This window comes from Leptopilina heterotoma, unplaced genomic scaffold (genome assembly GCF_015476425.1).
Source record: "Leptopilina heterotoma isolate Lh14 unplaced genomic scaffold, ASM1547642v1 Lhet_397, whole genome shotgun sequence".
NCBI classification, from domain to species: Eukaryota; Metazoa; Arthropoda; class Insecta; order Hymenoptera; family Figitidae; genus Leptopilina; species Leptopilina heterotoma.
In genome coordinates, this window is record NW_025111062.1 from 30,114 (window position 1) to 48,368 (window position 18,255).

Below are 18,255 nucleotides of genomic sequence, written 5' to 3' on the forward strand. Positions count from 1 at the left end.
TTTTTTACAATGGACGGTATGTCACAGAAATATACTGCCATGAAATATGATTTCTACATAAAGAGTACGCAAACTTTTCCAAATCAATATTTTCAATATTGCAAAAATGAAATTGAAAAAACTTGTTCTATTGGAAAATTATTACCATGCATTTTTTTTTAATAGAAAAGAAAGGGTAAGATGTTTGCAAACTCGTGATCATTGATAATAATTAATTGCGAGTATTAAGTAGAGAATTAATTGGAAGAACATAAATGTAAGTTTAACAGTATAAGCTGGGTTTCCAATTAGGCAATACATTAACCAAGAAGTTGGTGTTCACAGGCAGTTATTACGCAAAGCCATTGGCTTTCTGGAAGACTTAGGTTGTGGCCTGGCTCAAGACTTAAGACGATGTTTGTACCAACTGCCTTGGGTCTCTCCCTCTCCTTTCTCTTTCTCTCTCGAACAGAAATTCTCCCTAGTTTAACAAAACTTGAGCCAATATTGTTAGAGTCTAATTAGTGTCACATTCGCCCCTCTCACATTTGTTTATTAGCTAAGTTTTTGGGAAAAATATATTTATGCATTTCATTTTAATTCCTTTTCTGCCCTGCTTTAGTTTTTACACCTCAAGGCAGGATTATGTGTGTAGGGAGATTCTCTTTTGAGGTTGGCACTCACGTAAAACAACGTAAACTAAATGAGGAGCACTTTGTGATATTAGGGATGATAAGCCCTCTGTGTGTATGTGCAAGACACTTTACCTCACCATTCCAACGAAAGGCTATAGTTATTAAACGGCACCTTTAGCAACAATCTCGTGAGATTATAGTTCGTGTAGCTTGATAGCAAGATCCAAGTTCAGTTTGCCAAGTCGCGCGCTCGACTTAACGCAATTCTATGATATGAGAGAGAGAGCAGCTTGCTGTTTGAGTTTGTAACGAGTAGTTGCTCCTTGCGCTTGTAAACAGTCAACGTGTTTCAAAACTTCATATATTCACGATAGATGATGATGGTGCTTTCACTTTCAAAATTTCATCTGTCTGTTAAATTCTGTAAATTATTTTTCGTCTGAAATTTTAAGTAATTTGAAAAAATATTTTAAAAGAAGTACGTTGGAATTAAAAAATCCAAGTTAAAACGGATTTTAAAAATTTTTATGGATTTTTAATTTGCATTAAAATATTAGATGGGCAAACTATAAATGTTTTTTGTACTTTGTTCTGAAACTATTTTATATCTTCTTTTAACGTTGCCGGTAATTTTTGTTCATTATTTGACAGTTTGAGAGTATAACCAACTTTATTTTTAGTTTACGTCGAAATTTTTTTTACCTTTGTTCAAAATTTTAATGTTGTTTTTATTAATTTGACAGTTTGAGAGTATAACCACCTTTTTTTATTTTGCTTCATAAGTTTTCTTACCTTTGTTTAAACTTTTAAAGTTGTTTTTATTAATTTGACAGTTTGAGAGTATAACCACCTTTTTTTTATTTTGCTTCGTAAGTTTTCTTACCTTTGTTTAAACTTTTAAAGTTGTTTTTATTAATTTGACAGTTTGAGAGTATAACCACCTTTTTTTTATTTTGCTTCGTAAGTTTTCTTACCTTTGTTTAAACTTTTAAAGTTGTTTTTATTAATTTGACAGTTTGAGAGTATAACCACCTTTTTTATTTTGCTTCATAAGTTTTCTTACCTTTGTTTAGACTTTTAAAGTTGTTTTTATTAATTTGACAGTTTGAGAGTATAACCACCTTTTTTTATTTTGCTTCGTAAGTTTTCTTACCTTTGTTTAAACTTTTAAAGTTGTTTTTATTAATTTGACAGTTTGAGAGTATAACTACCTTTTTTTTATTTTGCTTCGTAAGTTTTCTTACCTTTGTTTAAACTTTTAAAGTTGTTTTTATTAATTTGACAGTTTGAGAGTAAATAACCGTTATTCCTACTTAGTCTCCACTTTCTAATTTAGAAAAAAAATAAAATAAAGTTTACTAACGATGTTAATCTGACGAAAGCACAGGAGAGAATGAGAATTAAATGGCCGACGCCTCAGTGACTGCCTTCAGAGTTAATGTCTCATTTTCAATGTATATGCGGTCGATAACTATTCAGCAGTCGATAAAGTAAAGTGGAGAGTCATCCTTGACCTGAAAACCACACTTATTTCTAGAAACAAATTATGAAACTAAAAACAAAAAAATAATTAATCAACAACTTTTTTTTTTGTTTCAAAATCAAATAAAAATATATTTTTTCTTTTTTAAATTCCAGGGTCGATGTAATCGAGAAAAACCACCGTGCAAATACTTCCATCCACCACAGCATCTGAAGGATCAACTTTTGATTAATGGACGAAATCATTTAGCACTAAAGAATGCAATAATGCAACAAATGGGTTACACACCGGGCCAAGCACTTGTACCTGGTCAGGTGCCCACAGTGGTATGTTTTTAAGTTCAAAAAAAATATTACTATTATTATTATATTGCATCATTCTCTACTTTATTATACACACGAAAACCATAGCTTTTATCTTTCTCGCGAGATCTCAATCCCTTGTTGACCATTGCTATTAGATTTTTCCATTTAGATATTAGAAAATTTTCATGTTATTCTTCTCGATTTAATGTTACGTCCAAAATGTTTTAATTGCAATATTTTTTTTAATTATTCAATACTCTCAAGAGTTTTATTTATAATCTGGTACAAATTACAAATAATAATTTTTTTAAATGAAAACTTTTTAAAAAAATTTTACTATTTCGAAAAATTGAGAAAGTTTTTTTTCTTATAGTAATTGTATTTTTAAATATACTTATAAACTTCATTATATTTATAATTATAAGTATATTTGTAAATATAACTATAAATATATCTATAAATATAAATATAATTGTAAATATAAATATAATTAAAAATGGAATTATAAATACAATTATAATATCAATTACGATTTTTAAAAATGTAAATTAAAGAAACAAAATTAAGAATTTTTTTATTATTAAAAAACTCAAAAATACGAAATTTTGGACTGGCATGAAACGTGAAGATAATTAACTACTTACAAAAGAATTTAGCACGCCGCATGTTTTCTCGTCAGTGTCATTCTAGCGATTATGTCACGCTTTTGCTTTCGTTTATCAAGTTTTTCTTAATGTCTTTCAGGCCTGTATTTACTTTTCCATAGTTCTCTTTTATTTTTACTTGAAAGAAAATTTGTTTCCTCGAATTTTTATTTATAATAATTATTTTGTTTTTATTTTCTTGCATGAGTTTTCGAGTTTTTTTTCGACAAGTTTTCTATAGTTTTAAAGTGTTCGATATTATCTAGAGGGTGTGAATTTTTTTTCTTTTTATTTATTTTTTTGTGTTTATTTCTTTTATCCCCCGTACAGGTCTGATTGATGTTAATTTCATGTGATAAAATAAAATAATTTTCTTGACTCTAAAAAAATTAGTTGACAAGCAATGACTGTATTTAAATCTACTCTTTTTCTCCAGCGCTTTAATTAGTTTTTAACATGACGTGTAATTTATACATACATTTTGCTATACGAAAATCAAAATGAAAAACATCTGCTAATATTTTTGTTTCGAAAGATTCAAACGCATTTTATTACATAAATTATTAAATTATGTCCTCGACAAAAAATGGAAATAAAAATAAATTTAAAAAAAAATATCATAATAAATAAACGTCCAATATTCTGTCTATGATTATTTTTACAAAGAAATAATTTTTTTAATTAACAAAAATAAATAACAAAAGAAATTAGTTTTTAATAGAATTTTTTTAATGCCGAAATGTATTTTTTTTTAATGTATTCAAAAAAATATAAAAGAAATTTAAAAATAAATGAGAAAACGAATTTGAAAAAAAGAACTATTTTTTTATTAAAAAATACAAATTGGAAAAATATCTCTTTGAAAAATTTAATAAAAGACTTGATGAATTTACTTTCAATAAAATATGTAGTAGAAATAATTTAAATAAAATTGCATTCTACAATACATTCAAAGCTTTTATTAAAAAAAAAATTTTTTATTTTTGCTCAAAAATCTCTCTTAATTAAAGAAAAAAATTGTAATTGTAAAATAACTAATTTTAAAGTACAATTTTTTTATTTCCGAGAAATAAAAATAGTAATAAATAACTCATCAGTTGAAGTATTTCGTTTAAAAAATATTTTTTCATTACATCCTTATAGAGAATAATTGAAAACCAGTTTATTAAAAAATGTTTACAAAATGCACTCATAAAAACAAAGTTAAAAAGAATATTTTTTCCCTCCTAAAATTACATTTTCAGGGAAAGAAATTTTAAAGAGAAAAAAAAATTAAAACGAAAGAAAAACAAAGGAAATGGAATTGAAAAGAAAAAAATTCAAAACAAAATTGAAGAAAGTTTTTTAAAAGATAAATTTTTTTGTATATTAAATGAAAAACTTGAGACACGACAGCAGAAAGCAAAATAATATTATAAAAGGAAGAAAAAGAGGAAAAGAAAAGAAAAAAAGAAAATAAATGGCGCGATGTAGATTAAAAAAGCAATTTTGAGAAAAGGAGCGTTTTACAATAGAGTTGATTAACATTTGAATTTGGAAAATTTGTTCCCTTAATTTTATTACAAATTAATTAATCGTCTTGCAACGTGATGACATCGAGCATATAATACACGTATGACTGCCTGTCTGTTCCCTATGTTTGCCGCTGTGGCGCTCGTGGTTGTGGTTGATTGTTGGTGTGTTCTCCAATAACGTCATTGGTGAACAGGAGTCTCCATCTCCTACGCCACCACACCATCACCTTCAACAGCAAATCCAGCAGCAACTACTCGCTACCCACGCCTTTATGGTAACTCCTGGTTTTGGTTGGCTTTCACTAATTTTTTTGTAGACTTACCAAAACGGTATTTGAAATACAAATATTAATTTTCATTTTTTTTTCACAAAAAGAAATTAATTTTTTGCAATAAATAGAAATTTAATAAATATACTACTCAATATATTGAGAAAACTTCGATTTTAATTTGAAATATTTAATGGAATTCATTAAAAGTGAAAAAAATTTGCTAATGATCAGTTGGCCTAGAGGAAAAGTACTCTGCGTGTCAGTTCTACGCCCAGGGTTCGATTCTTCCCGATAGTAATTTTTTTTTATTCGTAATTTTTCAATTCAGAAATTATTTTCTCATAACTAATAATAAAATCTTTACTGTTTATAAACAAAAATAATTTTTTTTAGTCTTTAATTCCAAAAAAATTTTAAATAAACTTTTTTTTAGTTACAACTTTTAAAAATTGTATTTCAAATGCTGTAAAAATGTCCGGGGGAAGAATTTTAATTTTATTTTCTTCTTTAGTCTATAATTGATTGCAAATCGTAGTGAAATAAAATATAAAAAAGAGCAGTATAAAGAGCCAATAAAATTGTTCTCATTAATTGATACTCCTTTCTTTATCAATTGATGGTACTTTTAGAGTTGTAAACTTTCGTTAAATCGAAGGGAATAATAAGAGAAAAGTTTATTGGCAAGAATAATAGTTTTATATTATATTTTATTTCCTCTGGAAAACAATTTAATCGTATTAGTGAAAGGAAATTTTTTTTACGCAAGAATATTACAAAAAAAATCTTCCCCAAGGCAAATAATAAGTCTACGCTATAGTAGTTAATATAATTATTTTTAAGTATATATATAAATTATAAAACTTACAATTTTGAAAAATATTTTTTTTAATTATTCTGTATGATTTAAACACAGTTTTGAAAAAATTTCTAATTTGCAAAAAAATGTTAAATTAAAAAAAATATTAAATAGATGCAATTCTAATTAAATAAATAATTTTTTATTTACAAAAATGAATTTTTTGTATTAAAATTTAAAAATTGGAAATTTTTTCATTGATAATTAAGCATGATGTGTTAAAACTTATTAGCAAATAGTAGGTGTGTTTTGATTTGTTGGAGCACGTTGGACTGAGGCTTGTTTTGACAGGGCGTACCCGTAACACAAGTGAACACGAGCTCTTTGTGTCAGACTAATGAAGCTTTACCTGAACCTTTTGAAATTCACTGAGGGCAGATTTCATCTTTTGAATTTATTTCAATATACCAAAGCAAACAATATTTATCCACAAATCCATTTCTGTCAAACAGAAATTGATACCCTATAAATTCTACAAATATTGCCCATTCTTATTTTTATATTTTAAAATCAGTTAATAAAATTTGAAAATTAAAAAAAATTAAATCTAAAAAAAATGAGAGAATCCTGTTCACTTGTGAATTTTTTTTCCACTATACAATATAGAATATAGTTGAAAAATAAAAATTTTTGCTGAAAACTGTTTTACCCTTTGCTTGCCATTAAATTAAAATGCGAAATACACAGCTTGCACTTGAAAGAGAATTGTATAAAGAGGATGAAAGAGATTGAATGCCTTGAGTGAACAACAAAAAAAAAATTAAAGAATGAAATTGGTGGTGCAAAGTATCTCAGTTTTCTGTTTACGGACTAATTAAATAGGGTTTTTATTTCTTTTTCTAAAGATAAATCGCATTTTTTGTACTAATTATAAGAGATTTTTTGCTATTATTATTATTATTAATTGTTGATGTATTATTACGTTTGGGAAAAATAAGAAAAACGATTCCATTTAAGGGGAATTTTTTATTTTAAATAAAATTTTTTCATCTTGGGTCATTAGCCTAGTGGGTCAAGTGCTTTGTCTGTCAAATCGAGCGCCTGGGTTCGATTCTTCTCGATTGTGATTTTTTTTAATACAGATCTATTTTGTTTGGGATGTTTGCACTACATTACATGGAGAAAACTGGGGGTTACATTATTTTAACCCCAAAAACAAATTACGAATTTGAAGTCAGTTTTTCAAAAATTAAAATGGCGGAACCAATATGGCGGACGAAAGAAAAAATTAATGAATTTCCGCTTAATTGGACTTTTGAGGTCGCTGTTTACGACTCTAAACTTAGATTTTCAAATTTCAAAATGGCGGATCCAATATGGCGGACGAAAGATAAAATATTTAACGAATTTCAGTTTAAATTGGGTTTTGGGATCGCTGACAAAGAATTAAAGTTAAACAAATCAAAGAATTTCGATTTAAATTGGGTTTTTTATGAATCTAAAGCCTGATTTTTAAAATTCAAAATGGTGGATCCAATATGGCGGACGAAAGTTAAAAAAAATTAACGAATTTCGATTTAAAATGCGTTTTGAGATTGCAGACAACGAACTAAAGTTAAAAAAATTAAAGAATTTTGATTTATAATGGGTTTTTTACAAATGTAAACTTACTTTTTCAAATTTCAAAATGGAGGATCCAATATGGCGGACGAAAGATACAAAAATTAAAGGATTTCGGTATAAATTTGTACCCAGTTTTCTCCATGCAGTAAACAAAAAAAAATCTGTAAAAATAGAATTGTCACGAAAGAAATGAATGTCTTGTTTTGAATGATTAAACTAATAGATCTAGGGTTATTAATATCTAAAAAAATAAACCAAAAAAAAAAACAAGTTCGACAATAATCTAATCTCAAAATTACCTGGCTGGTGTCCGGGTGAATTTTTCATTTGTTCATCAATAGGCGACCAATCCGTACCTGACTGGAATGCCGCAGGTTGGCAACACCTACAGTCCATATTTTGCGCCAAGTCCGATAATGCCAGCGATAATGGGACCAGCGGATCCCACGGGAGTGGGAAGTCCCTTGGGTGTGGTGCCGCAGACGGTGGCGATGCCGCAGAAGATGCCGCGAACAGATCGCCTCGAGGTATGTCTACCATCAAACTACATTCGTCAAGCTGGGGCCCAACATGGCGCCGCCGGGGCCCAGTGCCCGATGACTGGCCCCACAAGAACGCGTCCAACCGTATACCAGGTTCAAGCCGGCGGTCCCCAAAATCGAGTGTCACCCACCGTCTCCACGATGCAATCTGTCAATCAGTCCCCATCACCCACCATCACAACCAGTCCCACCACAACCACCTCATCCGTTTGCACTCCATTACACAATCCACCCCACCATCCAACTCTAAATCCCCTCCACAATCTTGTCTACGTTCATGCGTACTATGAGGGTCCCTATGTTCCAATTTACGTTCGCACGTAACCTATTTACAATCAAATTTTTCATTATTCTTCTACATCCACCAAGTCCAAGAGGACAAGAAAATTATTCTCGTATCCATTTTTTATTCACGTTTTATAATCCCTCTCTCTCTTTATTAGAAATTATTAAAATCGTCGTGTTTGTGAAAAGGGAGGTTAAATTAGCATTTTTTTAATATCTTAATATGGTGTCATTTTTTCATCCACAAACCAAATTCAATATTAAGAAAGAAAATTTACAACGTTGGGGATTAATTTTCAAAAAAATATTGACTAATATTCAGTAATGTAAATAGACAGGTTTGGAGTTTAAATAAACAGTAGTGATAGATACGATAATAATTGATAAAAAATAAATAGCGGTAGAATTTAAATTTATTTAAATTCAATCAAAATTGGTAGAAACGAAGTTAGTGTGATTTTAGCGTCTTCGAAAGTTCGAAAGCAGCGCGCGCTGCTCGTGAGTAGTGGGGGGAAGCGCCTAGTGATTGGTCATCCCCACTACTCTCACTACTGCGCGCGCAGCTCATGAGTATTAGGGGCAAGCGCCTAGTGATTCATCATCCCCACTACTACTATTTTTCTCACTACGCGCCAGAGACACTTTTTTCAAAATAAATAAATTTTTATTTCTGATTATAAAATCTTTTAATTGCAAATTTAAAAATGACACCATTTTTTTGTGAAAACAATGAAATGTTAAATAAGTGTATTATTAATTTTTTTTTAAACATTAAAATCAGTATTTTATTAATTTCCGAAAATACTGTTTTTTTTAAGTTATTAAATAATTATTATTTTCTTAATTTATTAAAATACTATTCGATTAGGTGATTAAAATAATGTTTTATTAATTTATTAAAATACTATTCGGTAATGTTACTAAAATAATATGTTTTTTTAATTTTTTCAAAACTATTATTCGATTAAGTTATTAAAATACTCTTTTATTGATTTATTAAAATACTATTCGATTAGGTTTTTAAAATACTGTTTTTATTAATTTATTAAAATACTATTGTTCGATTAGGTTATTAAAATAATTCTTCATTAATTTAGAAAAATACTATTTTATTAATCTATTAAATAGATAAATTGTTATTTACTTAAGTTATTAAAATCTTAAATTACTTTTAAAGTAATTATTAAACTAAAGTAGTTTTTAATTTATAATTTTTAAATTTTACAAAAAATAAAAAGTGTCAATATAGAAAAGAAAAATTTGTCTTATTTTTTAAACTTATTGTATATAATTTTACAATTAGAAATTAAAGAAATAAAAAAAATAAGATTACTAAATAAGTATCTAGTCAAGGTCACTTTAATTAATTATTTAATTTTACGAAAATAAATAGACTAATTTATTAAAATTAAGGGTTTTTTTTAATTAATCGATTAATTTTATTACTGATAATTTATTAATTTTTTTAGAAATTTGTATTTTTTTTATTTATTTTTGTTGTTGTTATATTTCCCTTTTTTTAATTTATTGATTTACTCTTTCCTTGTGTGTTAAATTGACTGTGAGCTAATAAAGCTTTATTACGTGATAATTGAAGCACAAATTACTTCAACGACACAATGTAATCAATTCAATAACTAGAGAATTAATTTTTATATAAAAAATTAATTAATTAGTAATTAATGTTGGAAATAATGAATTTTTATTTTCATTACATTTATAGTTATTAAAATTTAAAAAAATTTAATCGAATTGTTACAAAATTCGATGACAAAAGGTAAGAGAATGCAAAAAATTTTTTTCAAAATATTGACAATTTTTAATGAAATTTTTAATGGAATTTTTTATCTAATTTATAATGTAATTCTTAATGTAATTTTATTATATTTCTTATTGTGATTTTTGAAGTAATTTTTGATAATGAAAATTTGTTTAAGAAAAAAATTCCTTTTTTAATAAAAAAATTTCTTTCTTAATAAAAAAATTCCTTTTTCAATAAAAAAATTTTTTTTTTTTTAATTTAAAAACCAAAAAATAAATAAAAACGCACGATTTGTAAAGTTAGAAAAAAAACACAAATGAGTCATTATCATACGAATCTTTAAGATTATTAACGGAATCGATACTGAAAGAAGCCTTTAAAATGTCGTTTCCAAGTAAGTTTAGTGAACCTCTTCATATACATATATATATATAAATATATATTTAAAACTATAGAACTAAAAAAAAATTTAAAAACAAAATAATGAAAAAAAAAACCTGAAAAAAATACGTACCAATTTGAGGTAGTCAAAAAAATTAAAAAAAATAAAATCATGATCAGTGTTTATCAATAAAATAAGAGAATAAAAAATTGATTTTTTTAATAATAATTAATTTGTTTTTTTAGGAAAACAAATTTAATTTCATTTTTTTAATAATATATCGAAGGGATGAAAATAATAAACAAAAGAAACAAATGCAAGGAATTAGTCTAGATAATAATATTAGTTTTTGAGAATTTAGATATTTTTAAAATAATAATGTGGGGGCGAATGGAAATAACAAAAAAAAGAGGAAAAAAATTTTGTTGTAATTATAGCTGAGAGTAAATATTCGAAATTCTTATTTTTATATACATTTTCATACGGGTATAAAATAACAAAAAAAAAAAATGAACGCCATTATCAACTTTATAATCATATCTCTTTCAAGCACATTTATACACTATTTATTATTTATTTTTTCATAAAATAAATATATTCGAATAAATGACCACAATGGACAGGAATTTCAAATGAAATGTCGCCATTTTTTTTTCTATTAACAAATTTTTTTTTATTTATTTACCAGAACGATAATAAAAAGCTGGAAGATTAGAAAATTTTGTTTCGAAAATAAAATTTAGAAAATATTCTGTTTCATTAATGTAATATAATTACATTTTGTAATTTTATTCTATTAGGTATAGTAAATTTTTTTGTAATATTATTACATTTAATGTAATAATTCTGTATTATATAATTTTTAATTATAACATTTAATACCGTTTGTTGTATTTTTCGAATTTTTAATTATACATAAAATTCTATTTTATAATATTCATTGAATAATTGATTACTTAAGTAATTTAATATAATTATAATATTTTTTAATTAATATTATTCAAATTGATTATTAATATTTGTTAATTAAATTGTTTATTCACTTGTAAAAAATAAAATTATCCCTTAATATAGAAATAGTAAAAAATAAAAATAGAATTTTTAGACAACAAATTGTTTCTGTTTTATTTTAGAATTTTTCTTTCTAGTTGAATATTTTTTTTATTTAATTAAAATTTTATTGTCGAGTGGTTTTGTAGACGAATAGTCCTTTCGCTTTTCTTTCAAAGATATTAAAAATCTCCTACTACATATTTCTGTAAAATAAGAATTTAAACTTAAAAATGGGAATTTAGAAATCGTAAGTACACAATAAACGTATTTCTAATAATGCAAAAAGAATAATTAAAAACTAATAAAACGAATTATATTTTTAATTATTTATTTTCTTGTTTTTTTAATGTTCACCATTTTTTTTTAATTATCTTCAATGATAAAGAAACTGAAAAAAATAGTTTCATAGATTTTTGCACTAGAAAAGAAAAAGAGGGAGCACAAACCTATTTTATTAATTAATAACAATTTATTATTAATTAGGAATTAATAACTAATTAATAATTTATTAAATAATAATTGATTATTTAATATACTCACTGTTATTTAATGGTTTATTAATTAATATTTCAATATTATTAATTATTAATTAGTTATTAATTAATTATAAATTATACTTATTAATTCTGTAATATATTTAAAAGGAAATGTTTGAGTTTTCTTTGGAGTAACGATTAGAGTCTGAAGTAGAGTTAAACGTTAGATTTTTATCCTTTGATGCGGTGGAGAAAGCTGCGCGCGCAATTTTCGAGGAGTGGGGAAGGGAACGCTATCCCCACTCCTCACATGTTGCGCCCGCAGTGTGCGCGCGGAACATAAGCACAATGATAGCACACTAAAATCAATTTACCCAAAAAAAAAAATACTATCAATTTTTTAGTAAATTTTCAAATTTATTTTTCATCTATTTTTACAAAAAAAAAAATTTTTTTTCAATTTAAAAATTTTGTTTAAATTTATTTAAATTTATTTTTTAAATTCTATCCATCTAACTCGAAAGAAGTGAGATTAATGAGACAAAGTCGCATTAACGTAGACAGATTGCAAAAAAAAAAAAAAAAAAATCCCGAATATTGTGGAAATGAAAGGAAAAAAAAGAAAATCCCAAAGCGATCGAAAGAAAAAAAAAAGAAAAGTATATTTTCCCTTTTTCCTCTCCTATTCGCATTGTTTCTGCCAGACAAGCAAAACCTCAACTCCTCCCGCCATGAATATATAAAAAAAAAACGAGAAAAAAAATTAGGAAAGACAATTCGGAACTTACCATTGAAAGATTAAAAAAAATGACAAAAGAGTAAAAAAAAAGAAGCCTAGGGGAAAAAAGAGAATAAAAAAAACAAACACCAAAAAAACGGTTCTATATGTGCAAGTGTAACTAATGGATTGAATGGATTAAAAAAAGAAAAAAGTAGGTAATTCGAGTGTACGTGGATCGTAACGAATTTAAAAAGAATTATATTACTACGTTACTACTACATTTTGACTATTGTATCTTGACTCGTTAGTCGGTCAGGCCTGCACTACTTATTGAGATAAAAAAAAATTTGAAAATGAAAGAAAGAAAGGCAAATAAAAAGAAAAGAAACCTTACCGATGGAACGCTGATACATTATTGTTATTTATTATATTCGTACATGTATCGATTCTTTCTTTATTGTTCATGGTTGCACAAATTTCATTCGATGGAAGACTGTAACTTCTATAGTAGAGTTATTATTCATACATGATTATATATAAATATATATTTAAAAAAAGTACATACAACAGTGTGTACGCGCATGCACAAAATTGCAGGGAGAAATTTTTTTTCCAATTTTCATCAAGTGAACAATGAACAATTTTTAAAAATCATTTTCTAATTTTTTTTTTTTTTTTTTTTTTTTTTTTATTTATTTTTAATTATTAAAAGTCATTATTTTATTACTATTATCTTATTCTTCTGCCATGCTTTTTCTCATTATTATTTTTACTTTCATTATTATTGTATTATATAATACTTGTTAATATTATTTTTATATTGTTAATAGAATTAATATTGTTAATACTATTACTGTTAATCCTATTAACATTGTAATTATTATTATTTTTTTTAATACTATTACTATTGTTAATTGTATTACTATTGTTAATTGTATTAATATTGTTAATAGTGTTAATATTATTAAAATTATTAGTATTATTACTAATATTTTAATTGATTAATTATCTATTTTAATGAAAGTAATAATACTATAAATTTTATTAACGTTAATATTTGCAAATTTCCCTATTTAACATCCAAAGTGAAATAAAAAAAAAAATTGACGAATTGAGTCTGCCTTGACCGGGGTCGTTAAAGCACTGCAAGCCGCAGGTAGCGTTTCGCGTCATGCGTTCGATTCTCGCCAAAGTTAAAATTTTTTTCACGAATATTTTTAATAATAGTACTATTTCTATTATAATTATTATTGTCATTACTATTATTATTTAATTACTTTACCTTTTTTTAAATAATTTAATTAATTTGAATAAAATTCATAATGGTAATAATAATAATAACAATAATAATAATAATTTTTTTTTATTACTTTCTCTCTCTCTCTCTCTCTCTCTGCACAAGCAGGTGGGTTCGAGTTTTTATTTAATAAAAAAAAACTTTTTCTGAAAAAATTAATTTTCTTTCGATTATTTAGTAAAATATTTGTTAAAAAAAATTTTTTTTTAATTTCAAAAAATAAAATTGTTTATTTGATGAAAAAAAATAAATGGAATTAACTTTTTCTTCTTGTCATTATAAAAATAATATTTCGTGTTTGTGTGTGCGCAGACACATTTTTACACACTCACATATGTACGTATGCAGGTTATTTATATGTACACGATGCGCGTACGGAAGTTCGTTATTGCATACGAACATGCTGACATATGTATAGATAGTAGGTAGGTTAACAAATTGATTGTTTATACTTTGTATGACCAGTAGGACCGGTAGCAAAGATCGAAAAAAAAATTCCTTTTTTTCACATTATTTCAAAAAGAAGAAAAATAGTCAAAAAAAATTTTAAAAAAAGATGCTAAAAATTTGATTTATTCAAACATTCTTTTTTACACTGTGAAAATGTTATTTTTTGAAATTTTAAAAAAGAATTATTAAATTTTGTTTATTAATATTATTAATCATATTAATAATTAGTTTTTTCTAAAAATTAATGAAAAATATTTTTTTGAATCACACTTTTTTGATAAAAATAATTAATTTATAAACAATTATTTCTTTTATTAATAACTATTTTTTTTTAAATTTTGTGTTTATGATGATGAATTACTTTTTTTTTTGAAGAAATTAGGTTTTTTAATAATTTTCTATTAATTAATAATTATTAATTACACTTATTATCAATAATGAAGTATTATTATTCATTAATTATTATTTATTTGTCAAAGTTTATTTGTTAAATTTATTTATTCGTTGAATTCTATTTTTTATTTATTTATTCGTTAAATTCTATTTTTCATTTATTTAAGATTTATTCTTTTTGAATAGACATTTTTTTTAAACGAAATTGTTTGTAAAATTCAAAATAAAAATGTTTATACCTAATATATAATAAAATGAAAATAATAAAATTTTTTGTTAAAGAGTTTGTTATGATTTTTTATTTATTTGTTATTTATTAGTTAATGAAATTTTTTTAATAATATTAAATTGAATAATAATAAAAAAAAATTTATTTAAAACATTTTCACAGTGAGTCTAACGAAAAAAAAATTTCGAAGTTTGCCTCCGGACACATTCTCCAACTATCCCCCCACTTTTGACTATATTTTCAAAAACGAAAAAAAATCCAAATCCTTATTATTTCTCCCCTTATCCTAGAATAAACGCACGTTTCGTCATATTCGTTTCGAGTCACGAAATAAAAAAATCTCAATCAAATTTTTAATTTTCAAAAGAGCAAAAGAAAAAAAAACGAAAATAGAAGTAATTTTGTTTAGTCTAGTCGATGCTACCGATAAAGAAAATAAAAAAGAAGGAAAAAAGAAAACCGACAACGACGACGACGATGATGACGATTTATTATAATGATAATAATAATAATGATAATTAATAATAATAAAAATAATTGGTGATCATGTAAACGTGCGATGACATCGTAATTGAATCAACGAAGTCACGCAACACCTCTTTGAATGATGGATTTAAATAAAAACAAATATAATTCAGACTGAAATCGCATCATACGACTCTTTTTATTAATTGATCAATTTACCAAAAAACAAAATTTAAAAAAAAACAGTAAGCTCTTAGCAATTTTTCTTTTATGCTTTAGTCGAATGAAATATGCTAATTCCTCTCTAAAAAAAAATTTTTTTTTTCTAACCTTTCTCTCCTAGTAAAAAAAAATAACTCTTCGGTAGCCGCGAGTAGAAAATTTAAAAAAAAATTCCATTTGCACATATAAAAAGAAAAAAATAAGACCGAAATTGTTCGTTGGCAAAAAAAAAATTGGTGGAATCCATAGGGTGTATGTACTTCTTTTTTTTGTGAGTGTGTAGGTTACCTGTTGCTATAATCGATCCTCTATATCGAATAGAAATGTGCCTCCGTCATTTTGTTACCAAAAAGAAATCCGAAAACTGCATCAGAGTAGCGCTTCGTTTGAAAATTTTTCGCTATAAATAGAAATATTGCTGTCTGTAGTTCTTTTCCATATAGGCAAAAAAAAAAAAAGAAAATTCCATGGCGGATGCACATTCCTTAAATGTTACATAGACCTATCTCCGTCGATCTCATAAACTTTTCCTCCTCACACTAATTTTCTCTATTCTCTGCAATTTTTCCTTTCCTTGAAAAAGGAAAATTTCCTTTCAAAATATTCCTTGAATTATTCCTTAAAATATTCCTTGAAAGTACGAATTAAAATTCCCCCCTAAAATTACAAGATACAAGAGTATGTAACATTAGTGAATTTGTTCGAAAATAAAATTTGAAATTGAATAAACGCCGGGGAGTTAAGATTTCGAGGTAGAAAGAAAGCGCACCAATGGGAGACGAGCCGGCGTTAGAGTGGGGGGAGCGGACAATTGGCCCGTTGCGCCCCACTCTTCACTCGCTGGTTGCGCGTCGACCTTCTACACACCGACGCTACGCTCTGATTGGCGCGCCTTCTTCGCGTCCTAACAATCAACCACAAACTGAAAACAAACAAAAAAAATTTTATTTTATTGTAGAATAAAAAATTCATTACTCGTTACATACCCTAGAAAAAAACATCCGTCATCACTATCAATGGTCTTTACGTATATAACTGCCTGCTGCCTGTTTATATGTTAATACAATTTTGTGAATTTTTTCATCTAGCTGATTAATAATTAATCCCACCGATAATTGGCTCGAATTATTTCGACTTTTCGCGAAACATAATTTATTTTATCATCAATGTTAAGAATGGAGAAAAAATACAGAAAAAACTGTAAATATAATTATAACAAAAAATATAATAATAATAATAATAATTTTTTTTCTCAACTTCAAAAGAAAGAGTCGAATTTCGCGCCAATTACTCGGAGCTCTAACAGTAGAAAAATTTCGATTGAAATTAGTAAATGTCATGACAAGTAAAATCGTTTTTTTCTGTTTCTTTAATTAATTTCTTAGCATTACAAATTTTTAACTAAGTTGCGCGCACTTGAAAAGTGCATTTTTTTTCGTTTATAATTTACGTCATTTTTTATTATTTGCTTTCCTCTACATAGTTGCAAAAAAAAAAAAATTCCTCAATCCTTTTTTTTCTTAACCTACCTTTTCATCCGCCGACAATTATTATGCTATTTTTTCCCCCTTCTATCTTTGGTAATTTGATACAATAATCTTCTTCCTCCTTGTAAGCGATTGTTAAAATTAAAGAGGGAAAAAAAAATAATTTTTTTTCTCGCAAACAAGGAGGAATGGAATTTCTATTAATTTTCAGCTAAGCAGCTTAAATCGATTGTACGAGAGGAGAAAATATCAAAGACAAAAAAAAGGTTCCAGTGAGTTAAAACAATAAAATTTTCATGGAAATAAAATTTTTAAACACAAAATTTTAATAAAAATTTTTTAAACTTTAAAAAAAATGTTAAATTAAAAAAACTAATAAACATTTTACAAATGTTAATAAAAATTAAATAGAAAATTTTTGAAGTATAAAAAGAGTTTCCTAAATGGAAAAGGAACCTTTTTTTAAAAAATATAAATTCTCCTCTGGTGGCAAACAAAAATTTTGCGGCTGTTTATTTTTTATGATTTTAATTAATGCCTATTTTCACTAATTTATTAATTTTTTGATCATTGACCCTGTGTTTATTTTTACAGCTATAGGAGAAGGGGCTTTTACGCAAAAAGCATGTCAATTTTATATATTTATATTTGTATGTACATTCGTATTAATATTTTCAAAAAAAAACAAAAAAATATTTTTCATCTTTTTTTGTTTTTTTTTTCTCTAAATATATTCCTGTTTACAAAAAGAAGGGAATATATAATTTCAAGTAGAGAAAAAAACTTGAAAAATAAATTCGAATAAACGTTGAAGAAAATGTAAAACTTTCATAAAAGTATAAAAATTCGAAAATCAAAATAAAGTTTAATGAAATTTAATCAAAAATTAATAAAAATTAATAAAAATTGATAAAAATTAATAAAAATTATTAAAAATTAATAAAAATTAATAAAAATTAATACTAATTGAATTAAAAATAAAATGTTCTTACATTTTCAAAAACGATTTATTCGAAACAATTTTCTAGTTTTGCGCCAAAAAAGAAAAATGAAACACACATTATACATTTTTTTTACACAAAAACACACACTTTTCACAATTTTTCATTTTCTCTTTGATAGTCACATTTTCTTTCTTTTTTTAACCATCTTTTCAGCGTCTCGGTATATGATTTCACAAAAAATTGATTTTCTCGTCGTGCGTCTCGTGTCGTTTCTTGAGAAATATTTTCCCCATTTC

At 25.6% G+C, this 18,255-nt stretch overlaps 1 protein-coding gene across 3 annotated transcripts in view; it reads left to right on the plus strand.

Moving 5' to 3' along the window:
- Positions 1 to 2,225: 2,225 nt before the first annotated feature.
- Positions 2,226 to 18,255, plus strand: part of LOC122506164 — a 39,211-nt gene continuing 23,181 nt past the window's right edge. For all 3 annotated transcript variants that reach the window (XM_043618196.1, XM_043618197.1, XM_043618198.1), the window contains exons 1-2: positions 2,226 to 2,423; positions 7,593 to 7,778. In XM_043618196.1, the coding sequence (XP_043474131.1) occupies positions 2,364 to 2,423; positions 7,593 to 7,778 (246 nt within the window). In that variant the 5' untranslated portion in view covers positions 2,226 to 2,363. The remainder of the gene's footprint in view (positions 2,424 to 7,592; positions 7,779 to 18,255) is intronic.